The sequence below is a fragment of the Kryptolebias marmoratus genome, linkage group LG10 (assembly GCF_001649575.2).
Source record: "Kryptolebias marmoratus isolate JLee-2015 linkage group LG10, ASM164957v2, whole genome shotgun sequence".
NCBI lineage: Eukaryota > Metazoa > Chordata > Actinopteri > Cyprinodontiformes > Rivulidae > Kryptolebias > Kryptolebias marmoratus.
Genome location: NC_051439.1, coordinates 16379686 through 16404070, shown reverse-complemented (window position 1 = coordinate 16404070; position 24385 = coordinate 16379686). Strand labels below are relative to the sequence as shown.

Here is a 24385-nt window from a genome sequence, read left to right as displayed (position 1 = left end):
TTTTATTTGTGCTTGTCAGAAGATTGAGTGTGTATGATATAAATGAAATCCGATATTATTGAGGACGTCAAGGTAAACGAGCTTCTTTTTAAATTACAAAGCTTGTTTATTTCACTTTTCAGACACTTTGTTGTTAAAGAAAAAGATGTTGCAACACTTTGTCCCTGTTCACTACTTCACACAGTTGGAGTTTGCACAATTATTCACACTTTAAAAAAAAACCGTCTTAAAATAATGAGACTAGAAATCTATCCACCATTCCTTTATTGAGAATACCACACACCTCATCATGACGTTATGATATGAAGGCAAACTCCATCATTTTAAATCAGACGTGAAGCTTTCAAGCTGAGATAAAGAACAAGGCTTTGGTTTTTGGAAAATTGCTTCTCTCCTTTGCAGCAAAGTAGGGCCTGCATTCAAGATGCATGTGTATTATTGCCTTTGATATGCAGAGTGAAAGTATTAAAGAAATAGAAAATTATCTACTGTAATGAGTTGCAAATGTTCAAGTATTTTTTAAATTATATTTTCATTTTTTATATATATTTTTTGCACATTGGTTAGTGGGACTCTTATTTAGAGTCACTGTAGTGTGATGTCCCCTCCTGCTCGTTTTTCTTCACCCTGAAACAACACAAAAACCTCCGATTAGTAACAGAAAATAACATTTTGTCAAATCAAAGCTTACGATTAGCTCGACTGTTATCAGAGCTTACAGTCTTCAGGATGTTGCAGGGGCAGCGGTTGCCATGCTTCCAGCTTTCTGGGTGGCATCTTTCTTCGCCTGGTGGGCCTGAAGAACCGCGACAGCTTCCTCCACCTGAATCCAACAGGAAGAAGATAGATTAGTGCATGAAAAGGAAAAAAAATGAACTGTGTCAGTAATGCAAAGTGAACTAGTTAAAAAGGGTGAATACTGAGTGCAGAATGACTGCTGAAATGATCAGAAAATGAGTTGCTAAAGCTAAAAGAAGCAGATCAGTAGCTAAAACTAAAAGGAGCTAAATGCTAGGTAAAAGCATAAGTAGCAAATAAATAGCTAAATGTAACATAAGACTAGCTAAAAGCTAAAACCTGTATAAGAATGCAAAAACAGAGCCAGCATGTTGAATCTATTTCAAAAAGAACAATGCTTTTGAAGGAACTGAAGAGACCTCAATGTACTTCTACTGGGAAAGTATATGTAAATAAAGTTAAATGTTTGAAAAGTATAAACTTACAAAAATCAAAAGTCATAGCACCCATCTCCTGATTGAGCTGAACGTTTTAATATATGAAAGGCTAAAATAGCACAAAGTATGCAGAAGTAGTTAGATGGCACAAAACCATACTGGAAACTGAAAAACTGGAGAACGATGCAATGAGCCACCTTTGAACGGAGAGATTCGTGTGACTCCAGCATGTGCAGCAGCTCAGAGTTGTCGATCTCCAGCAGCATGCCGGTGATCTTCCCTGCCAGGTTGGCATGCATGGCCTGAATCAGCGGGAACAGGCGTTCTCCTATTTTTAAAGGAAGAAATTAACATTAAATTAAAACAACACAAGCCGACAGGTATTAAAGCACAATGACTGTAGCAGTGAGTCTCACCTAACATCTGTTTCTGCTCCTGCGGGGGCGCAGCAGCCAGCATGGAGGCCGTCAGAGGCTCCTGGCCCTGAACGTGCACAGCTGGCTGAGCCTGAACAGGAAGGGTGAGACGTTTCAAGAACAAATATTTACAGATTTGAATGCTTTATATGACAGGAGAGTAAAATACTACCTGCTGTAAGGGAATAGGTTGCACCACTTGAGGGTTGGGGTTACGGACACCAGTGGCGTATTTGTACGGAGGCATGGCCCGGGGGCCAGACACTCCCATGGAGGGACGAGGAGCCATGGCTTGGTTAGTAGCTGTCATCAAAGAAAACAAAGCAGAAAGTCAGTAAAGAAAATGCAGGGAGAAAAAACAGTTTTTAAAATCTTTAGCTCTAAACACACCTCGTGGACCTTGTCCGCTGCCACTGGGGCTCATGTGTCTCAGACCGCCGCGGGGTCCAGGCTGACGCAGCTGGGAGCCGGGCATTCCTTGGTAACCACCTGGAATGGACAAAGAAGACAAAACAATCACATCAGACCTTAACTCAGGTGTTTAAATGGCACCATCACGGCCCCCATGCTCACCTTGACCTCTGCCACCTTGTTGCTGCCACCTGGGGTTGGGTCGCATCTGAGCCAGCTGATTTGGTGCGTAGTACGTCGTCCTGTTTTGGGCCTATCAGGCACAAAAAAGTAAAATGCATCATCTAGTGGCAAAAAAACACACTGATACCTCTAATGAAACTAATTTAATTTGATTTTTTTTTCAGTTTTTGCCAAACAGTCCAGCTGTCTGCAAAATTTCACAAAGAAAATTTCCAATTTATTTATGGCTTTTGGCCAAATCTAACAAAAATGTTAAAGTTCTCATCTATACTCAAACAACTTTATAGATCATTAATAGTCACAAGGAAATGATTTCATACTATGTCATTTAAACAAGAAAAAGCACATTTTCATATATCAGAGTTTAAACTACACACCTGCGGCACAGCTGGCATGAAGTAGCCGCTGGTGGGCTGGAACTGGTTGATGATGGCGTTCGCCGGCATGGCCCTCATGCCAGCGATTCGCTGCATGTACTGGTTGGTGAGGTGGGCTTTGCGCTCCTCTTTGCGCTGAGCCAGAGCCACGTACAGAGGTTTGGTGCCGACGATGCGACCGTTCATCTCAGTCACGGCCTTGGTGGCCTCCTCAGGGGAGGAGAAGCAGACGAAGCCGAAGCCTTTTGAACGACCGTCTTCTAGCATCACCTGTCATGAAGACAGAAGCTGTGAGGCTCCAACAACACAGGTACTTTCACGTCTTTTCGTTTGTTTTGTTTGACTGATCTGATTTCTCTCACCTTAGCACTCGTAATGGATCCAAATGGAGAAAACTCTTTACGCAATTTCTCATCATCAATGGTGTCATCCAGGTTCTTGATGTAAAGATTAACTCCCTGACATAGAAAAGGCAAACTGAGATTAAAAAACTGCAGCTTTCATGATATTTAAACTAAAATACAGCTCTGCTTGGACCCTACCTGATAACGACTGATTCGTTCTTGTTTCAGTTGCTCAAACTTCCTCTTCAGCTCTGCCTGCCGCTCCATTTTCTTCTGAGCTCTCCCCACAAACACAGTCTTGCCATTGTGCTCGGTGCCGTTCATTTCCTCCACAGCCTTCAGATCAAAACACATTTATCTGAGAACATTTCCCCCCAAGAAAGGAAACACACCCTTTAAACATTTCTGTAAATTTAAAAGACCTTGTTCGCGTCTTCGTGCTTCTCAAAACTAACAAATCCAAAGCCCCTGGATTTGCCGGTGGAGTCTGTCATCACCTTCACGCTGAGGGTTTTACCTACAAAAAATCAAAAACAAAGATTTAAAAGCAAAACCTAACATTTCCTGGATTTAGGAGTCCCCTTGCCTCAGTTTACCGTATTTTTCGAAAAGCTCCTTCAGCCGTTCGTCGTCCATGTCGTCCCCGAAGTTCTTGATGTAGACATTTGTAAACTCTTTGGCTTTGGCGCCGAGCTCAGCCTCCCGTTCTTTGCGAGATTTGAAACGACCCACAAACCTAAACAACAAAGAGGACGAGAAGCACAACTCTTGTACAATAGCCCCAAACAAAGACGAGAACGCAAACAAACCGAACAAAAAAAGGTTTCAGGATATCATGGCTTGATCCGGCAAGCTCAAAGACAGGGACAACATCCGTAAGACGAATTCACGGCTACATTTCTTTGAGTCACTCATCATTCCTGGGTTTAACAATAACAAAAAAAGACAATATTTTAAAATGAAACCAAAGACAAGAAGAAATGTTGGCATGCCGGACATCGATACGGCAACCTGCGTAATCTTTGGTCCCAAACGAGATGAGGAGGTGGATGGAGAGGGATCGAGGAACAGAGTCTCAAAGTATAAAAAAAGACAATCTGAGGAGGACCAAATGATCTTATATACCTTGCTATGAAGACCTCTCCCCTTCTGCCATCCAGAATTGCATTTCTGCATTCGATCCTTCACTAAAACACACAAGCATGGTCATACGCACACACCTTCAAACACTAAGGGTGACCAGTAAGTGCACAGTGAGGGAACAGATAAGATATCTGGTAGGAAGGAAACCCAAGAAGGTTTAATTGGTTATTTTTGAGTTTGGTGGCTGTTAGAGAATAGTGGATTAGTCGTTTTATTCACACAAACACACCGATTGAAAAACACAAGAGGTCAGTTCACGCAACACAAATGATCATCCTTTCAACAGAAATAAGGAACTTTAAGCCACTGTCCACTAAATGTCAAAGCATACAGCAGCCTCTGCAACCGCGTCAAAGTGAGTTCACAGCTTGAGTAAATCCGTCGGACGTTTATTAAAAACATTCTCAGTAGATACCAGAGCAGAATGATCAGACACTCACACCTTGCGGTCATTCAGAAGCATGCCGTTCATCTTCTCTATGGCTCGATCGGCTGCATCCTGTGTCTCAAAGTGGACAAAAGCATAGCCCTTGGAGCCGTTTTCATCACACACCACCTGGAGGAGAGGAAGGCATGCACATATATATTCATATGGCTTTAAATGTCAGGCAGTTTCAGAACTTTAAAGCACCAACTTCACATTAGGAAAAGGTCTAACTTCTGCTTTATTGTCTCAGGGAAATGATGTATATCAACACTTAATTGTAAAAGTACAAGCAGTTATCTTAGCATAGCATAATAACTGCAGAAACCAGCGTGAACATTGTCATTTTTTCGCGTTTTCATTGCAGTTTGGAACTTTGCATCTTTCTATATAATGCACTTATAAAAATGAATGACCCATCTCTGCTTGTATCATATCTATGCCTCTGCTCTATCCATGAGACTCTTCTCCATGGTTTGTGTCCTCCATGTAGGACTACTTTGAGTAGATTTTTAGGATTCATCCCAAGAATTATCACAAGAAAAATCCCTATGTTATGCTTCAGTGTAAGATTAAAAAGACAATGGATACATGTTAAAGTTTGGTTAGAAATGAATAAAAGGCTTTGAGTGTATTAGCATCATCATAATCCAACTCTGAGTTGAAATGTAATCACAGAACCAGACTGATGTCAAATATCTAAGTATAACTCATATAAAGGCAGGGATCAAAAGAATCACAGTGCTCGAAATTAAAATGTAATAAAAAATGTAATAAATGTAATAATAAATCTAGATTTGTATTAAATAAATGTAGCTTTGTAATGTTCTTAAAGTCATTAAATTGTGAAATAGAAACCATTTCAGAAGAATCTACTTTTTAAAAAACAGTTTTCCGGACTGAATTGACAGCTTATTCTCTTTAGACAGATATATTTTTACTACTGAATCAGATTGTACTATTATGATGATCGCTGGCTGTCAAAAGGGAAAGGTGGATGATAAAGTATTTACCTGCATCTGTGTGTTTGTGTATCTGATGCTCCTAAAATATCTCATGACTCATTGGACAAATTAAATTTGCAGAAAGTAATAATTAAATGTACGTTTACAACTCATTAACTTTTGGAGTCAGCCTCATTCAAGATGGCTGCTAGTCAATTTTACAGCTGTTGAGCTAAAGTTTGATGTGGTAGTAGCTGAGAGTCACCCACAACACACACTCTGAGTGTGACATCCTGCATTATAACACAAGACTCTGCATAAGGTCATTTTGAAGGTTTGACGTTTACAACTTCTTCATTTCTCAACATAAAATGATCATAAAACGAGCTGGCATGAAATGCAGCGGGTGATATGCATTCCTTCAAGGAATGCTAGGCCTTTAATTGAGTTTCAATTGGCTCTTTATGGTTAAAATGCAGCATGATTAAATTCTATGATACGTATGGATATGTCCAGTAAATCGATATGTTTCTGAAGTCTGTACCTTGCAGGAGAGGATGTTGCCAAAGGCAGAGAAGGTGTCGTACAAAGCTTTGTTGTCGATGGACTTGTCAAGGTTCTTGATAAACACATTGCCCACGCCTGACTTCCTGAGGGAGGGATCTCTTTGTGACCACATGATTCTGATCGGCTTCCCTTTCACCACGTCAAAGTTCATGGTGTCCAGGGCTCTCTCAGCTAAAGGGCAGGACAGAGACAGAGGCAGAGGCAGAGGTCACGTGTGGTTGTTTATGCAGTGCTTAAACTCAGAAAACACCACGGTGAATAGCATTCGGCAGCATCAAGACAGAAACGGCATGAAGCTACGGGTTCTAAACATGTTGCCCTCCTGTGGGTGCTGTTAACAAGCCACATGGTGAAGACACAGCAGACCGTGTGGCTGGTCTGCCAGCAGCTGGGGGCGAGTGTGGGGCAGCTGCAAACCAAAGCCACATGTCTCCCTGTTCAGACAAACCACATGCTTATATGCATCAGGCCATAACAGACAGAACATTTCAGAAACAATATTACACTTTTTATTAGGCCCAGTGAGATCTATATATATATATATATATATATATATATATATATATATATATATATATATATATATATATATATATATATATATATGCAGTTTTTGCCTGTCTGTTACAACAACTCTCATATCATTATGGCTTATGGGCTTTTGTTCAGTCGCTCCACACACGTGCAGGCCAGCCTTTCCAGCTGAAAGTGTCTGGTAAACAAAACGGAGCTCCCTCACGTCTGCTGGCATCAGCAGTTTGTCCTGCAATTGTACTTCCCAACCAGAGAGACAAGGTGTAATCACTGTCAAACACGTGGACTTCTGGAAGGTTCAGAGTGGAGATCCTTGTTTTTCTTTATTTCTTTCTTTCTTTTTAAAAAGATCTCTGTGATACAACGAATTAACTTAGCGTGAAATAGACAGGGTTGAGAATATCGTAATTGTTAACCATTTGTCTCAAGTGTCACGTAGCAGGCAAATTTACGGCTGCTCAGAGGGAAGTGCTATATTTAGAGGGGGGTCCTGAGAGGCATGTGCTGGCATGGTGTTTGAGGGTAACATTCTCTACCATCGATGAGGAAAGGGACATTCAAGACTGCTCAGATGAGCAACAACAGGTCTTGTGTTCACACATGCAAGTGAGGAAATCCAGTTAACACTTACTACAAGAATCTCTTTCACTAAACGTTTCTGCTCCGACATTTCAATTCGTTACTTATATTGTTCAGGCAAACACACGCCAGGACTCCTCTCGTGGCTCATCTCAGGAGCCTCTTCCAGGAAACAACCCTGTTCTAACCTTTTCAACTCAACGCTTTTTGGTGACCACCTCCAGCTCAGATAAGCGGTGACAGGTGCTTTCTGTTGATACAACAGGAGAAAAGTTCACACAATGTAGGCAGTGTCAGCGAGCCTCCGACGACGGCCGCAACACCTGCTTTTTTTACTCAAAGCTCTGATGCAGTTTAATCCTATTGAGTGTAAATGGAAACTAAAAAAGGCAGTAAAAAGTTGTGCTTAAACAAACACCAAATCATGATAAATCAAAAGACAAACTGATCGTTAATGCTGTGGGAGTGAAACCAAACAGATGAAGGTTTAGTGTTCATATTTAAGGGCAAAATTCTGCCTTTATTACAGTTTTATTTGACCCATGAGATAATATTTGAAATATATTAGAACTGGCTCAGACTCTTGCTGATTTTTGATGACAGGAGTTAAGAAATGAAAGCAAATCATGCATCTTTTCAAATTGTATCTTCTTTAAAATTAAATACAAGATGTCTAGGGTCTAGCTAATCATACTTTGTATGAGTAATTTGACATTTTATTGTATTTTTTAATCAATGCAGACCAAGATTGAACATAACTGAGTTTAACACCCTTGTTTTACATAACTGGTAGATTTCAGCTGTGTTTATCACCTCTTGTTTTGAGATTACTGCCATTTAAATGACAGATTTTAATCCATATGAAGAGCTTTATAGTAAAATAAAATATAAAAAACAGTTTTAATAATTGGAACATGCATATATGGTTGAAATCAGACTTTTTGGCTGCAAAAGTCACTCCAAACTGAGCCCATTTCATTGAATGTGACCATATTTACAGTTTAATGGGCAACACTGACAACATAATGACACAGTCATGCTCAGAGTGCACTCCCAGGCGTCCTTCCTTACCGTCGGCGGGCTGGGAGAAGTTGACATAAGCATATCCCAGGGAGCGGCGGGTGATCATGTCCCTGCAGACCCGGATGGAGAGCACCGGTCCGGCGGGGCTGAACTTCTCGTACAGCATCGCCTCGGTGATGTCTGGGTGCAGGTCGCCCACATACAGAGAAGCCATGGGGTAACTCCCCGTCGCTGTGTTCATTTCTCACACCGACCTGAAGGATTGTTGGCTTCTGGTCCAAAGTGAAGAACTTCCTCTGATCCAGATGGATAATTAATAATAAAGATCTGGAGGATTTCTTCCTTTAAAAACCTCCACAAACCCCGACACGTTCTGTTTGTAGGTTTTTTTTTCCTTCTGATTTTGCTATTTTTTTTTAAAGTTTGTATTTCTTTAGGTATCTTTTTTAAGGATTTTGTAGATTTTATATTTTTTTAATTTTTTTTTTTTTAATTTTTATTCGAGAACAGTGAGTTGGACACTCACGGTGGGTTTGTGGCCGGGGAAAGAGAGTGCGTGAGGAAAAGCATGGGCACTTTATAGCTGCAGTCAGTGGTCAGGGTCAAACTTTGGAGAGGAAAAAAACAGCGGAGCATGTGTTGTAAAAGGGAGAGAGCACCGCTGTGAGCAGAGACAACTACACTCAGCAGCTCCCCACAGCGACGCCTGCGTCGGAGAGGGAACCCAAAGCGTCAGCGGCCACTAAAACAGCACACATTTAGGAGGAAATCATCTGGAAACCAGTCCAAAAAGAGCCGCTGCATGAAACTAAACACAGGGTTAAGGAAAAAAATGAAAATGTTTAGAAATGTGAAAATTCCTGACAGAAGTTCAGATCAAATCCTTTTAATTTTGGCCTTCATTACAGTTCAGTTTGTGAAATATGTTATATTCAAACATTGTGGCTTTGTGTGTACACCATTTTAATATCCTGCTGATTAACAAATAAAAAAATTTGTCCAGTCACAATTTTAAAATTCTCCAATCTTTGCAAGTAATTACCCCCACCTCTTCATATTTGGCATCATTGGAAAGCCCTAAATCTGTAGATAGCATGAGTTAATTCAGTATGTAGTGGGTGGGAGATATTCAGGTTTAAAAATATCCTTCACAGACAAATTTGAACTACTGTTAGTCACAAGGTTATAACATAAAACTGAAGGTGCTTTATTCAATGAAGTCATTCACAAGTTTGTTTTTTTTTTTTTTTGCATGGCCACTTTAAAAAAGGTGATTGTTATTCAAGAATGGTTGAAATTGGGTCAGCACCAAAATAAAGTTTCACTTTTTGTTTAAAGCACAGGCATAGCCAGACCCATTTTACTGGGGCTTGTGCCCCTGGCGAGTTATAGGCCTTCCTGCTGCACCCAAGAAAAAGTTTGTTTCAGAAACTTACAGGCAGATGTAAAGCCATTTCCTCATGCCAAGACCTGAAGCAATTAGAACATGCTGAAATAGTTTAATTGTGGGGGACAAGGAAATTTGTCAGAAAAAAAGTCAACTTGGTTAATGTCTACTTGTTTTCCTGTAGAAGTTCTACATTTTAATATCACATTCCACACATTTGTGTCTTTACCAGTGCTATTAGATTAAATCAATGAAAGCTAGTAAGGAGCAGAAACTCCCATGGTTTTAAGACCTGCATTGCACTCTCATTGGTTTAGAATTGACATTTGGACCATTCAGAAAGAATCCAGAAAAATGTACAAAAAGCAATCATTATGCATTTTTATTAAACTATAATTTATCTTCAGAGATTCATCATTCGGCTTTGTTCAGCCTCCTGTTGGGAGAGGGGAAAGTCATTTTAAAGTGCATTTAATTCATCATTTGTTCAAATTTACTGTTTTTTACCTCAACAAGTTCAAGAAAGTTGAGCGCAGTCCCTTCAGTCTGGGCTCTTGTTTTCCTTGTGTTCGTTTTGCCATCTTTTGTTTCACTTCTTCCTCATAGCTCAGCCTTTTTGAGCCATCTGCACCTTTGGTAAACTCCAATTTTGTATGGATTATTGGCTGAACATCCACTTCAGGCTCTGTTGTGTCCATTTGTAAGAACTCATCTCCCAGGGCCGTCTCGTTAACGTCAGCTGGTAGTTTTGTTTGGGCTTCAGGTTCCTCACCGTCTGGTGCAGTTTGCGTTGGCTTTTCAACCAGCATGAGATTGACATGGATCTCAGTTGGGAGAGGAGAGTCAGCCTGTGCTGCAAAATTCTCAGATCTTCCAAGCCTGTTCTTCCTTGGGAATTCAGCAATAAGTTTGTCATCTTGTGAAGAAACTGGCCAATCGTCAGTCAGTGTAACCAACTTCATATCCCACAGCAAAGGGTCACCTTTGCCCTTTATTGGACCAGCAACCTCATTTATGGGTGAATTCAGAAAAGCCTTTTCATCTGCGGTTGAAAGCGGCTGCTCAGGATGATCTTCATCACCTGGCTGCGACAGAAACAAGCCATCTTCAAATGGAGATCTGTTGCCATGTTCAGCCTGCGCCTGTCCAGGTAGCCAGAGTGTCAGCCTGGTGGTTGGGTCCTGACTCACCATAACCACACCCTGTGGTGAGGACTCAGCCATGCTTTGTGACAAAGTGGAAGCAGAAACAATCACATCTTCAGCAGGACTGGGAGTGTCAGACATCATGGTGGTGGGTAAAGAGCTGAAAGCTTGTGGTTTAGATTCTGGAAGCGCAGGGCTTAACTCCCGGTCATCATCCACAATGACCAAGGGGCCAATGGTGACTACAGCTTTAGCATCTGAAACGACAAATGCAGTGAGCAGCTTTAGCAAATATTTCTCTGCTCCTAAAGTTTTAAACACTCACCATCAGAAAGGTTCTTGACTGATGGGCCTTTACACTTTGAGCTACAGCAACCACAAACCTCCACATCACCATTTAACTCTTCCCAGCTGAAAGAAAAATTGCAACTTTAACATCCTTTAAAAGAAAGGGAGGAAACATACCGGTAGTTTAAATACCTCGATTTATTCACATTATAGTTGCAGAACTTTGAGGCAGAGGTGAGCTCTTGATCCAAGATGACCACATTACAGTGAACATACAACTTGAAGGAGAGACATCATTAAGTAATCACCCAATTAAAAATAATGCACCGATACAACCGGTTTGTTTACCTTACCTCAGAAATTAGGTTTGATGTGTTCAGCATGAAATTAATCCCACCTGCTCCGTTGGTGGCTGCAAACTGAGCAACAGTATATGGAGAACCCAGAGAAGACGCACATCTGGTAGGAGGCAAGGTGCACTAAATATGACAGTGATATAAAAGGCTTAAATTCCGAGAGATTCTGCTTACCCTTTGTTTAATATGACGGGATGTCTGGGTCTGGTTTGTGGTTCAGAGGATGCAGAAACAAAACAGGAGTGGATGAAGAGCTGCTGATCTGGTCTCGTTTCGGCAGAAACCTGGAGATTGATTGCTTGGCCTCTCTTATAGAGGTTGGACTCTGCCATGGTGGTCCAGGATGCTGAAGGAAAAAAAATAAAATAAAAATGTACACATCTATAAAAGAAGCTGTCCAGATAAAGTTATTTTTGGCATTACTTACGATTCATGGCCTGGATGTCAAATCTCTTTGCGTTCATGTGAGAGACATGGTTTGGCTCAGCATACAACCTGAAGGGACATGCAATAGGTTTTTAAGTATAATTTGTGAACAATGATAGGCGTTTTATTATAACCAGGAAGCACACCTTTTAGGGATGCAGGAGATGTGAATTGTAGGGGGAGTTTGCCACCAAGTGGGAGGGATTTTCTTAAGGTTCAGGTGGAGAGAGTTGGTGAACGCCTGCCAGCCATTCTGCAGCTGCAAGACAGTGGTGTCATAAAAAGCTTAGGAAAGAAAACTTAATGGTGGACAATAAACAAAAGATGCACAACTGACCACAGGGGTTGTTCCACACTGATTCAAGTCATAAGCAAAAACAAACTGGTTGGGGAGCTCTTTGTTGCTATAGCAACCATCACCCAGCTGCATTTCCTCCCCAGTCAGCATCAGGCCATAGGCTTTCTTATCCACCACGACGGTTAGCTTGGTTTCATCACAAAACACTTGAACTCTTGGGACGTTTGTGATGGGAGGGATTTCACCAAGCATGTGAAGGCCCGGGCTCCAGCGTCGCCAAGAGCTGAAGAGGGTGTCAAAGCTTCTATCAGACGGAAAAGGCCAGTTGTTGTCAAAAAATCCTCCAAAATCCTGGGGAAACATGGCATCTTCAAGTCTTCTGAAAGACTGAGCAGTGACAAAATGTCCAAGAAAGATGAGAAGAACTTGTTGTAGTGTCCCCATTGTGAGCCACAAGAAGGGCCAACAGCTCTGGGTTTTCACACGATGCAAGTGTGTCATTAATAAAATGATGGAGGAAGACTGGCAGGTGTTGGCAATCAGGTTAATTCGACTCACAGCCAATCACTCCACTTTAAATGGGACTGAGTAAGTCTGAGTAAGTCTTTATCTTGGTGCCAGCAGTGGTTTTGTTTCTTTACCAGCAAAAAATATTTTTAAAAATTGACGAAATCAATTAACTTCATTGAAAAAGCATCTTCTGCTCATGTCAAACAAACTAGTTCAGTTTAATCATATTTGGAATATTTCACAACAGAAGTCACATCACAGTGTGACACAGGAAGAATAAAGTTCAGATAATAAAGGAACAAAATTAATCACAGGTAGATGTAAGGTTTTATAGGCTAATTACAGCTATTTCCATTATTTCTCATTTCCCTGTTGGAAAAATATTTTATGGTCTCTTATTGCATATGAGATCAACTATTTATTTATTTGAGCATTTTAAAATCATTTTTAGACAGCAACTACAATATTAAAAATAGCAAATAAGTAGATGATGATAAGAACAAAAGGATGATTGCAGATTGGCACTAATAGCTCTTTCTACATGTTTGTGACATAAAAATCATTAGAACTGTAGGACAATGTGGACAATCATTTAAAAGACAAATTCTAGCATCTTATGTTTAGGGTCTCATAAGATGATGAGCAGAAGGGGATCCAGCCACTCTGAGGATACATATTTACACTTTTTAGAAAATCAAAAACATTTTTTTTGTACAACTTTGTACTGAAAAAAAAAAATCAGACCTTTCATTATTTTTAAATTGCTCCCAAAATAAAATTAAAACATTAAAACTATTAAAAACAATTTTAAAAATCTATCTGTCTGTCTGTATTCTTTCTCAGTTGCAGTGCTGTTTACCTGTTGTGGGCGGGGCTTCCTCGCCGGCAGGTGATGGGCGGGGCCTGTTCGTCCTCAGGTGAGTGGCAGTTGAGGAAGTTGAGGAGCCACCAACGGTAAGGGTGAAGCAGGCAACAATCCGTCAGAAATGGTTTTAATTACAACTTTTGCGATCATATTTGAGATCTGAGGGGATTGAGAATCCACCATGTCGAGGTCAGGTATGTAACCAGCTGCACTCTGCCTGTTTGTGAAACCGTGAGAGCCTGAAGGTGTTGTGAAAGGTTTGGGCGTGGACTGTGCCTTAAACGGGGCTTCAGAGAGAAAGAGAGGAAGAGAGGCAGCTCAGTCACAGATTCCTGTGGTTATTAATGTTTTCCTTTAAGTTCTGCTTGTATAAAAGTGAAAAAATGTAGGTGGACCTGTTGATTGTGATGATCATAATAAATCTTCAGTGTGAGGCCAGGAGTGAACATTTTAAGGCATCACTATGACTTTATACAAGTTTTCTTCCACCATTCATGGAAAGGCTAATTTCTCCATTATTTCAACTGAACACACTGGGCTGGATTAGAATTAGACTTGTGTGAACTGGCACTATATAATCAAACTGAATTGAAGTATATGGTTTATTATTACTTATTGACAGCGTTTGCAATTTAATGAGGAAGCTTTGATCAGTGTTTGCTGCGCTGCTGGATGCTCTGATACCTTTAGCCTTTTACACGTGCTTCCCTACTTATTGATTTTCCAACACACGTGGAAATGTGATGAATAACCTGACAAAACTTCAATTAAACTCCAACTTTAGCTTTTATCCAGATTCCTGCAGCTTTACAGAATTATTCCTCTATTCATAAAAAAACTATCCCAGTTTCACCCTGAATGTAAAGTATAATATTGTAAAAAATACTAAGATTACTTCATAATTCACATACATTTAAAGTAAATATAATTATTATGTAGTGATTTTTTTGTTAATTATGTAGTAATTTATAATGAATGTTGACTATCAATATTATAACCAAAAACACCGCCGGTGTTTACACACTTGAACAAAAGAGGAAAGCAGCAGCTATCCGACACCACCTGACCAAACCCTCAGGTCAGGTAAAGGTGGTGGTGGAGGTTCAAACCCCCACCCCACACCCAAATCTTTTTGTCTTGTTTGGAATCAGGATCAGTTTACTTGGCTTCCATATGTGGGTGCTTTGCACTTCTCTCAGAGTGAAAAACAAAAACTGTGGCATGCACTGCTGCTCCGAGCAAAACTGTCACTGTACCCTCCTTCGCTACAAAGAGGATGAGATCATCAGCCACCACGTCAGGAGTGAGGGGTAGTTGTAGTCACTGCATTGCTTTTAAGGGCTGCTGCAGTATTTTAAATATTGTTACTTTAGTTTTGTTTTGCTGAGACCACAATACTGATATAAAAATGAACTTGCTCTGTATCACAGAAATCATACGCAGTACAAACAAAAATGAATTGGGACACACATGGTCTGCTCTATGTAGTCTTTTTGAATCAAAGTGTGTTATTACAGTTACGACAGGATGAGCTTATTTTGTGCACACGATGCTCAGTTATTCATAACATCTCTCTGCATGTGCCAGGACTATGCTGCGCCAGCCTCAAAGACGGCAAAGTCCTGATGAAGATGGGGCTGGCCCTGGTTCTGGTGGGCCATGTCAACTTCCTCCTGGGTGCCCTGGTGCACGGCACCGTGCTCAGACACATCCACGTGAAAGCCAGGATCGGGACTCTGTTGTACGCCATTTCTAATGTCATCGCCATCGTGGCGGGTCTGATGGTGAGTGATGTGCTGTGCAAAAGAGTAGCGATCATTGGCTGCTTTACGGCTGGAAATCCTTTCAAAGGTACTCATTGCAAAGAATGAAATCAAACATTTAAAAACAATATTTTTAACTATATCAAATGGTGCAGCGTGAAAACAATTACTCCAGTAGTTTTCCAGATATATTGATATGCAATTCTAAATGTTCTCAATGTAAACAAAGCACTTGGCTAAATCTGCTGGAAGTTTATTGTCATACTTTACTCAACAAATATGATAAATACGTACCAGTACATCTTAACTGATGGACTTATCCAACTCAAACTGCTCTTCCATGCACGTCACCATTGTTGATCTATATTTAGTCACTTTGTCTGTTTCCGTAGGCAAACAAACACACGTGGTAGTTGGCAACCGTTCACAAATTTTTAACTTCAGGACACAATAACCATAGCTATGAGACAGAAAAGTGTGCAGTTTTTGTTTCCTTCTTGATGAATTTGTGTTTGCTACCGTTGCAAAGAGTATCTTTGATCGTGAATCCTAAAAGTTGCTTCAGTCACCTGTGATGAGTGATCTTTCTGCTTGTGCTCCTTCAGGGAATCATCAGTGGAATAACGGCTATCGTCCTGTCGAAAAACAAGAAAATCAGGACCCTGGTAAATGTTTTTTCCCTATCTTTGCCACAGTTTCTCCCATCTCTGCTACTTGCTGGCTCCTGTTGGGACATGTCTTTTTGTTTGGGACTAAGCGCACGTGTCTGGAGATGTCAGACAAAGTCGTGCTACAGATTCCTTCTGACATACTTTAAATGGCGTCTGTGACTCAGGAATATCCTTTTGTTTTGTTGTCCTTACAGAAGTGGGTTCTGCTGGTCTTCAGCTTCCTGGCAGGGCTCCTAGGCGCTGCCTCAGCCACAGGCTTGTCAGTTTCTGTAGTTACCGCTATGATCCACAAAGGAACGAAAATCCTAAAGACGCACTGCAAGGCCCTCAACAGAACCATTGACTCATCGAGGATCACATACGAATGTGAATTTGATCCAACCCGTCTTTATGTAAGTGCAGTTTTCCTTCTTGTATTTTGTCAGGTTTTTAAAGTGTTTACGGATCATTTTTGTGCGTACTGTCGCCATTCAGACGACCATTGTCATCTTGTGGGTGCCCGTTGTCGTCATGTCCATTGTGGAGTTGGTGTTCGCCTTTCGCTGCTTTGCCGTCTGCACCTCCTTCCTGCACCTGTGTCCATGCAGGAAGAGGCCCCGTTCGTCCAGGGTAAGCTGGTGGCACCTCAGGTTTTTTAATCACATGCATGAGGCTGGGGTTGCCCCTTGTTAGCAAGTATATTGCATAAAATGTCTCAATATATAATGGCAAAAAAAAGTCAATGATAAAGGTGGTATTTTAAGAAAGAAAATACATATAAACTAGAGCTCCATATTACAAATGTTTCGGTTGTTTTAACTTGTTGAAATTTGAATTATTAAAGGAGTTCTTTCCATCCGAGCCCTGACGTTAATAGTGGGGAAAGTCAAAAGTTGCATTTAAGGTTACGTAGGAATACTTCATAACTGCAACACCCCATCAAAAGGCTGATTAAACATATAAACACTGAAGTGAGTTTGTTATAACACACAGCAACATAACAGCAAATTAAATACAAAGTTAAAGGCTTAGCATGCCTTACTGCCCTTACATTTTAATCTAAGACCATTTGATGTCAACCTTTGAAAATAACATTATGTTCTCATGCATCATTGTGAGATTTCACACCTAGAGTATCTGTTGTTTGACTCTCAGCCATCACCACAGCAAATCTGAGGTCACTGCCTGTAAATTTAAGAGTTATAAACATTTTTGTGTTGACTGATGTCCGTTAGCTGTGGCGACCAACTCAAATTGGATTTACTCCAAAAGTTTAGCAGCTGTAGATGTGCGTCCAGTGATTACGTTCTGCAAGTTTTATTAAAATTTAAGACTTAGATGACTTTTAAACATTGTACTGAGCTTCTTACAAAAATAAAAACCCTCGAGGTTAAGTTTTCATTTCAGAAACAAATGTTTCTCTTTTTGTGTGAAGAAAAGACTCAATCAGCGATATCAGTACTTGATTACGGTGATATTTTATCAACGCATGCAAACTTACCTTCACTAAAAAGGCTAGATTAAGTGCATCATGCAGAATGATTTGTTTGGTCTTTGCACAGCTGTAGGTTGGAACACTGGTTTATTTTTAAAAAGTAGGATAAAGGACCATTTGAGTACAAAATGCACGTCTTATTACCAAAAACTGCTGGTGATTATACTGCTATGATATGAGCAGTTGACTAGTTTTACCTGGTTTGTTTAAATGTTTTGATTTGGAGCTATTAGGCTGCCATCTTGGCCAGGACTCCCTTCCATTGTAAGATTTTGAATCCCAAAGGGATTATTTCCCAACGCTCGTGCTCAGTTATTTGGATCAAGCTGCTCTTGATCCAGAATTAGTTTCTGTTTAATCATTTTACACACCACGTTTCAGATGCGTCTACAGAGGAGAGGTGAGACCCCGACCCCGGCTCCGACCCCGGCTCCAGCTCCAAACACCAGAGCTGAAGACGAGCCCACAGAGCAGGACGACCTGCTGGACAGCAGTACTGTGAAGCGAAGTCATTGGATGTAAACCGAATCAGATTTACCAGCTGGAGAAAACATTGTGCATAAGAGCTCTGTTACACCTTTTATTGTTTAAAGATATTCTGACTTAAACAAAGAAGCATTTTACTATTTATGCTTTTCAGTTTTGATGTAATAAAACACTGTTCCTTTGGTTTGAAATACTTGTTCCTAAATCTGCTTTATGTATCTTTACTTTTAAATGTTTGATTTTTTTTTTAATGAACTGTCCATCATTAAACCCGACACTGCATTTTTATGTTTATTAAAAAGAATGTTTTAACCTTTTCACAGCTCGTGTTGGTGTTGTTGAATTTAAATATCAGCCAGATGTTATGTGGAACACGTTTACTAATGTTTTCAGAATACAAATATATATATATATATACACACAATGAATATTTTTTGACATTTGCTATGTCTCTCCAGAGGATGCTAAGCCCAACACCAGGGATCCTTTTGAAGGAACATTTGCAAAATTATAGGCAAGAATTTAGAAAATTGCCAAAAAAATGTCAACCATTTCTGAAAATTATACATACTAAATTGTAGCCTAAAATATAAAAATGCAGTTTGCTTACAATGTGCCACGTAAAAGCTGACTTTTAGCAGAAATATTACAAAAAAAAGCATCAATTATTTCTACATCATTCAACTACATCTGAAAAGGCACAACACAAAAGTGGGTGTGGAAAAAAACAAAACAAAAAATAAAAAAAAGGACCCAAAAATATCTGACTTAAAAACATACACATGCTAAGCCATCTTCACAGAGTCGTTCACAAGGACAGAGCAAATACTGTAGCATCGAAAAGATGAAAATTTATACAAAAACAAGACTCAAAAAATAAACTTATGTCCCAAAAAACTGCTAAGTTGCAAAGGTGTTCTTGGAAAAACAAAACCTAAAAACATTTGGATCCCCATCCCGTCAGAGGGAGTTGGACCTTGTTTTAAAAGGAACAGTCCTTCACTGATTTCCACTCCAGCAGTCCAAAAAGACAATTTATTCAGGAAAAAAAACCCTCTTTAATATCAGGTGTGGTCTGGTGCTCTGGCATCACTGGGTGCTGAGAACCTCAAGATGTCTTGGACTCCTCTTTTGGCCTAAAGGACCCAGATTAAAGGAATGATTAACGCCTCCTGGGCATCACGGTCAACATGTGTGTGCAGTGTTTTCTCACTTTGATGTGTCCATTTTCTCCTCCTCTGGCACCTTCTCCTCTTCTTTTACATCTACAGGAAAAAAAACAACAATAAGCCATCAACAAGCTTCTTGAAAAATGAAGTCTTTGGCAGAATTGTCAGAAACCACAGAAAAAATGAGGATGAGATGAAAATGAGAACAAAACAAAAAAATTCTTGATACCTTTTGTTTCCTCCTCACCTTTCTTCTTCTCTTCTCCCTCCTTCTCTCCTTCGGTTTTGGCTCGCTTGGCTTTCTTGTAGCTGGCTGTATTCCTGCGGCCTCCTTCCCCTTCATCCTCGGAGTCGGAGAACTCTTCCTCACATGCTATCCTTTTGTCCTGAGCGCGAACTGATAGTCATCAGAGGGACAGGGTTAAATCAGCTTTAGCTGCAAGGGAACAGATCCTGCGACAGAGGGAAATGTTTTTACTCGATATGCGCTTGTTGGGATCTTCCTCCTCGTCTCCACTGTCCTCCTGCACGGCGTCTTCTGGGATGGCTTGCATCTGAACTCCAGGGGCGTGAGGCAACATTCGCAGGTTTTCAAACAAGCGCTGCCTAAAAAAAAAAAACAGCACCAATACACAGTTAAAGACAAAAATCACAAGTCATGCACTGTCATATAGTAACTAGTGACACATGTTTATGCAACTTTCCTCATATATTTCACAACACGAATATCAAACTGGTTTCAGGAACTCACTTGATCTTCTCCAGGTAGTCGTTGGTGTTCTGATTAGTCATGTTGGAAGGGCTGATGTGCAACTTGAAGTCAGGTCCGAAGTACTCAAAGTAGTCATTGTATGGAAGCTCTGTCAAGTCAACAGTAAAGATTTGTGATTAATAAACATTTTAAACTTCTTTTATGGTTTATGAGCGGTGGAGCAAATACAGCAATTTAAAAATCTGATAACCTGCGAGTTCAAATGATCTGTTCGAGACAAAACTGAGGTTATACCACAGAGTCAATTCAACACGAGGTGTTCTTTGATTTCTGAACGAGACCAGAAAATCCAGTTAGAGCAGCTAAAAGAAGGTTGATGTCTTCACATTCTTAAAAGACAGGCTGATTAAAGGAACACACTGCTGCTGAAACTATAGACAGAAAGCAAGGACTCTTGGCATTACATTTGCAAGTTAAAACTTTCATTTTACTATTTGGTGTCTTCGCAATACTAGCATTCAACTTCTGATATAATTATATATAACGAAGCTTTAAAATGTGACACAAAAAAACTCCCTTGAAACCCAGAGAGCTTTCTGTAACACGTAAAGCTTTATGATAAAATATATGTACTTTTAACCTTTGAAAAAAAATACTAATAATGATAATAATACACTCAAACAAAAGTACAACTTTAGCTCTTATTGTAAAAATCTTACTTAACCATCAGGATTTTCTTTATCACAAGAAACAAACAATTATATGACTGAAAACCATGCAAAAGGTGCTTGAATCATAATAATCTAATCGTCCTATTTCACCTACAACTGACGTGGGAAATGAAAAACAAACAAACAAACTAAGAATAAATGCAATTTGCTTTTGCACTTTCTGGCTTCTCAACCAAATGCAAATACATCCCACGTTCCTGTGGAACTGCACAGGAACAGTACTGCTGTGTTCTGTAGTATAATTACTTAGTCTCAGCAGATTTACATACAGATCAGATTCTCTGGGTTTTTGTTTTATTTTACTGGTAATTTAATTCAAAACTTCAAACCTGAGTAGATTATATGCACAGAAGTTACGACAGGAACCCAGATGGATGAAAAAATTAGACTCAAAACTTTAACTTGTTGAATTTTGTTGATCTCCCTTCCAGACTGCAGGTAATGTTTATTTTAGCCATTATTAATAATAAGAGAAACTTAAAATAGCTACTGCTGATATGTGTCATGATCAGTAAAAATAATCTAATTTTGAAAGAAAAATGAATTATTATATTTAGGAAACTGTACTTTTCTGTTTGTTTTCTTCTGTGTGTTTGTTTATTGTATTGTTTTTTAAAAATAAAAATAAGTATCTGATTTCCAATGAAAACCTGGTCAGACAGTCGGAGCCACAGAAACACACAACACACCGTTAGGGATGGAGCAGTCGAGGGCCACAGCAGTCTCGAAAGTCCAGCAGCGTGCCACGTTGCGGATGGTATAACCGCCTCCGCCCAGCATCAGCAGCGGCAGGTTGAAGCTCTTTATGTACTCCACACACTTGGCATGGCCTAAGAAGAGTCAAAAATAAATGAGATAAGATACTTGAGACTTACAACTGATTGTGACGTCACAAGTCGATCGACTCTTAATTTAACCTGCCTTTGATGGTGAGGTTGAAGCAGCCGAGCCTGTCCCCGGACAGAGAGTCAGCTCCACACTGGAGGACCACTGCACTGGGCTGATACATCTCCATCACCTTGGCCATGATCTACAGGGCCGAAAACAACAACAAGAGCTCTCAAGAATGCTTCTGTGAATGAAAAGGAAACCTAAACTATGAAATGACAGAAACTCTCACAGGTTTGAATATGGCTTCATAGGACTCGTCGTCAATCCCGTCCCTCAGTGGATAATTCACAGCATAATATTTGCCCTTGCCAGCACCAATGTCCTAAAGAAAACAAGATAAGAATCAACTAAATATACTGGAACTCGTATTTTAAAAACATAAAGCCTTCAAAGACGTACCCTAAGGTCACCAGTGCCTGGGAAGTACTCTCCATACTTGTGGAAAGACACAGTCATGACACGATCAGTGGTGTAGAAAGCCTCCTCCACACCATCTCCATGATGGATGTCAATATCAATGTACAGAACTCTCTGGTGGTATCTAAAAATCAGAAAAAACATTCTTTGAATCCAGAGTTTTTTAATGCATAGTATTGGGGTTCAACATGATAAATCTGTTATAGAAACTCCTTTGAGGAGATGTTTGTTTCAGGACTTCCTACTCACTTCAGTAACTCCAGAATAGCCAGGACGATGTCGTTGACGTAGCAGAACCCCGAGGCCTCTGACTTCTTGGCGTGATGCAGACCTCCGGCCCAGTTGATTGCAATGTCTGTCTGCTGCTTGTTCAACTTCACAGCACCGGCTGGAGCGCAGGGAAAGTGGGAATTCAGAGTCTGCTAACACCGAACTTGGCATAAGGCAAAAAAAATGACATCTTTTTTGAGTTGCATTTTTAAAAAAACTTACCAACTGAGCCCCCAGCTGAGAGCTGGCAGAACTCAAATAAACCATCAAACACTGGACAGTCCTCTCCTACATTAACTGTAAAACAACCACACAGAACCAGCCTTAGTAATACTCAGGGCGCCACTAAAAGGTTTAAATAACTCCTCTGACCAAACTCACATCTCTGCATCTGTTTGCTGTATTCTGACATGTTGTCTGGCCTGATGGAGCGCAGGAACTTGATATAATCGTCGCTGTGATACTTGGTCATCTCTTCTCCGCTGGCTTTGTGCGGACGCTGTGACACAGAAAACCGGTCAGATCCTCAGACACCCAACAAAACACAGGAGATCTGCATTTACAAACGTTAGTCTTTGGTACACCGTACATATATCTCCATCTTTCTGTAGAGGCCGTAGTTGAGCAGGAGGTTGTGTGTCATGCGGATACGGTGGGGCTTCATGGGATGGCCCTGACCATAGTAATAATTCCCAACATCACCTAAAGTGGGGAAAAAAATACATTAAAGTATGTTGATTAATTAGTTTATTATAGCTATATAAACCATGCAGTACAAGAAAATAAGTAAAAATAATCACTTTACGACTTAAAAGACAATAAAGCAGGAAAAAAGTAAGCTCAAGACTTCACCAATCAAGCACAGATGTTTTTAGGGTCTGCTAAATATCTAATTTAAGACACTGAAATCAGCTTTAATATAAAAAATAACCACACTGGATCTTTTGGTACACACAATGATTAATGTCGATCCGAACATATTCTCCCTCAAAATACCAACTTTTGCAGCTAAAAACATGAGCTCTTTAGCCTGAACTGATAACTAATTTTGTTGACAATGAACTCACATCCCTATTGTTAGCGCGCTAGCTAGTTGACTAATCTAGCCAAAGTACTAATACCTCAGCAAAGACGCCTCAAACTGCATTTTAACAACCAGAAACGCCTTTAGCGACGCAGATTAAACGTTTCAAGGCGTAATTTCCCCGACATAGTGCCAGGCTGAGATGATGAGAGCCGCCAGCGTCTCATGTTAGCTATGCTAGCTAAGGTTAGCAGGAGGTGAAGGAAACTAAAATCTTGGTTGGTGCAAACCGCCGGGTTTCATCCAGAAATGCGTCCGTTTGCGGAAGCGCAACCTCCTGAGTACTCACCATCATAGTAGTAGCAAACTTTTTTCTTTGTTCCTTGGGAAGTAAATGCCATTTTTTAGTCTTTGGCTGGCTTTTTTTTAATCTTCTTTTTTTTTGTATCGCGCACACACACCGCAGGAGAGGAGGCTACAGCGACAAGAGTTCTAATGAATAGGCTGCTGGAGTTCCGGCGGTTGTCCACAGGGGGCGACAGAGTCCAAAATGAGGAATCTTCAGAGCAGATTCAGTTCCTCTCAACTTTTAAACCTTTATAACTTTATTAACGTCCATGGTTCATCACGCCTGGGCAAAATAAACATCTCAGCCATCTCAGAATCATTTTTCTTTAGACAAATGATGCCCCTTTTTTGTGTTAGGCTTTCAGCGTACTATCTAAAATTAACATTCTTGATATTTGACAAATAATTCCTTCAAAGAGAAACTCTAAATACATACAAGGTAGTTGTTACTAGTCAGTCATAACCTTTTTTTTTTTAATTTCCAGATATATAACCTTAATTGATGAAAAAAAAAAACTAAAAATGTATCCAGTGTTCATGTTGTGTTTGGTTAAAAAGCAAACGCAGCATCAATAATTAGAATAATGACTAAAACAATGCAATTACAAATATCTACAAAGATATTTTGAATTTAAAGCTTAATGGGATGCAAATATTAACATAAAATTGGTGAAATGTTAAAATATAAATAAAAAAAATCCCCACTAGGACAATCAAAGTGAAAGAGAAACTTCCAAACTTCTTTCTCCAACTCCTCCATTATCTTGTCCTGTTGGTATTTTTAATTTACTTTTTTAATTTACTTAGATTTTTTTTCTTTTTGCATATTTTTAATTGGCTTAGCTGTTTTCTTTCAGTTTGTGTTATTTTTTTTATTCTGTTTCACATAACATGTATTTTGTTTCTTAAATTTTTCTTTCAAGCATGGATAGTTTTGCATATATTTAGGTTCATTTCTGATTCTCATTTTTATCATCTTACATGCTTTGTGGTTAATTTTGAACCCTCTTTACAGGATTTGGATTAAATTTGTA

General features: G+C 39.9%; 4 protein-coding genes across 7 annotated transcripts; 1 reads left to right on the top strand and 3 right to left on the bottom strand.

The window, feature by feature from the left end:
- Window positions 1–85: 85 nt before the first annotated feature.
- Window positions 86–8673, bottom strand: pabpc4 (poly(A) binding protein, cytoplasmic 4 (inducible form)). Its single transcript, XM_017417572.3, has 15 exons — window positions 8169–8673; window positions 5962–6155; window positions 4490–4605; window positions 3503–3642; window positions 3329–3423; window positions 3105–3242; window positions 2925–3020; window positions 2563–2832; window positions 2165–2255; window positions 1982–2080; window positions 1764–1894; window positions 1592–1682; window positions 1373–1503; window positions 720–823; window positions 86–627 (listed from the first exon to the last, which is right to left on the bottom strand). Exons 1-14 carry the CDS (start codon window positions 8359–8361, stop codon window positions 725–727), a joined length of 1884 nt encoding a protein of 627 aa, XP_017273061.1. The 5' UTR covers window positions 8362–8673; the 3' UTR covers window positions 86–627; window positions 720–724.
- A 1191-nt stretch (window positions 8674–9864) lies between these two features.
- Window positions 9865–12506, bottom strand: zpcx (zona pellucida protein C). The gene is made up of 9 exons (XM_017413493.3): window positions 12060–12506; window positions 11869–11981; window positions 11724–11791; window positions 11471–11642; window positions 11294–11399; window positions 11133–11218; window positions 10978–11063; window positions 10015–10909; window positions 9865–9943 (listed from the first exon to the last, which is right to left on the bottom strand). The coding sequence occupies exons 1-9, from the start codon at window positions 12462–12464 to the stop codon at window positions 9922–9924; spliced, it is 1953 nt and encodes a 650-aa protein (XP_017268982.1). The 5' UTR covers window positions 12465–12506; the 3' UTR covers window positions 9865–9921.
- A 925-nt stretch (window positions 12507–13431) lies between these two features.
- tmem54a (transmembrane protein 54a) lies at window positions 13432–18319 on the top strand. Of its 2 annotated transcripts, none has more exons than XM_017418852.2 (6): window positions 13432–13484; window positions 14983–15179; window positions 15764–15823; window positions 16024–16221; window positions 16304–16438; window positions 17685–18319. In XM_017418852.2, the coding sequence occupies exons 2-6, from the start codon at window positions 15021–15023 to the stop codon at window positions 17823–17825; spliced, it is 693 nt and encodes a 230-aa protein (XP_017274341.1). In that variant the 5' UTR covers window positions 13432–13484; window positions 14983–15020; the 3' UTR covers window positions 17826–18319. The 2 variants fall into 2 exon arrangements, with proteins under 2 accessions (XP_017274341.1, XP_017274331.1); XM_017418842.3 differs by having other exon boundaries at window positions 13433–13589.
- Window positions 17974–23508, bottom strand: LOC108237416 (probable histone deacetylase 1-B). Of its 3 annotated transcripts, none has more exons than XM_017418822.3 (14): window positions 23353–23508; window positions 22569–22681; window positions 22361–22478; window positions 22202–22276; window positions 21959–22097; window positions 21692–21833; window positions 21522–21614; window positions 21323–21431; window positions 21091–21231; window positions 19710–19818; window positions 19437–19564; window positions 19188–19355; window positions 19003–19054; window positions 17974–18925 (listed from the first exon to the last, which is right to left on the bottom strand). In XM_017418822.3, the coding sequence occupies exons 1-14, from the start codon at window positions 23402–23404 to the stop codon at window positions 18898–18900; spliced, it is 1467 nt and encodes a 488-aa protein (XP_017274311.1). In that variant the 5' UTR covers window positions 23405–23508; the 3' UTR covers window positions 17974–18897. The 3 variants fall into 3 exon arrangements, with proteins under 3 accessions (XP_017274311.1, XP_017274320.1, XP_037833854.1); XM_017418831.3 differs by having other exon boundaries at window positions 19206–19355; XM_037977926.1 differs by lacking the exon at window positions 17974–18925 and having other exon boundaries at window positions 18999–19054.
- Between the last annotated feature and the right edge of the window lie 877 nt (window positions 23509–24385).

Bases quoted from the DNA above. Each gene is read 5' to 3' on its own strand.
- pabpc4 (XM_017417572.3), bottom strand. From the start codon at position 8,361: ATGAACACAGCGACGGGGAGTTACCCCATGGCTTCTCTGTATGTGGGC. The intron at 3,643-4,489 runs GTGAGTGTCTGA...TTTGTTGTTTAG, and splicing joins CTTCTGAATGACCGCAAGGT to GTTTGTGGGTCGTTTCAAAT. The intron at 824-1,372 runs GTGGCTCATTGC...TGTTGGATTCAG, and splicing joins ACGAATCTCTCCGTTCAAAG to GTGGAGGAAGCTGTCGCGGT.
- zpcx (XM_017413493.3), bottom strand. From the start codon at position 12,464: ATGGGGACACTACAACAAGTTCTTCTCATCTTTCTTGGACATTTTGTC. The intron at 11,792-11,868 runs GTGTGCTTCCTG...ATGTCCCTTCAG, and splicing joins ATCTCCTGCATCCCTAAAAG to GTTGTATGCTGAGCCAAACC. The intron at 11,400-11,470 runs GTAAGCAGAATC...GCCTCCTACCAG, and splicing joins CCCGTCATATTAAACAAAGG to ATGTGCGTCTTCTCTGGGTT.
- tmem54a (XM_017418842.3), top strand. The intron at 15,180-15,763 runs GTGAGTGATGTG...GTGCTCCTTCAG, and splicing joins CCATCGTGGCGGGTCTGATG to GGAATCATCAGTGGAATAAC. The intron at 16,222-16,303 runs GTAAGTGCAGTT...GTCGCCATTCAG, and splicing joins TTGATCCAACCCGTCTTTAT to ACGACCATTGTCATCTTGTG.
- LOC108237416 (XM_017418822.3), bottom strand. From the start codon at position 23,404: ATGGCATTTACTTCCCAAGGAACAAAGAAAAAAGTTTGCTACTACTAT. The intron at 22,098-22,201 runs GTAAGTTTTTTT...CCTGCGCTCCAG, and splicing joins CTCAGCTGGGGGCTCAGTTG to CCGGTGCTGTGAAGTTGAAC. The intron at 21,615-21,691 runs GTACGTCTTTGA...TGTTTTCTTTAG, and splicing joins CAGGCACTGGTGACCTTAGG to GACATTGGTGCTGGCAAGGG.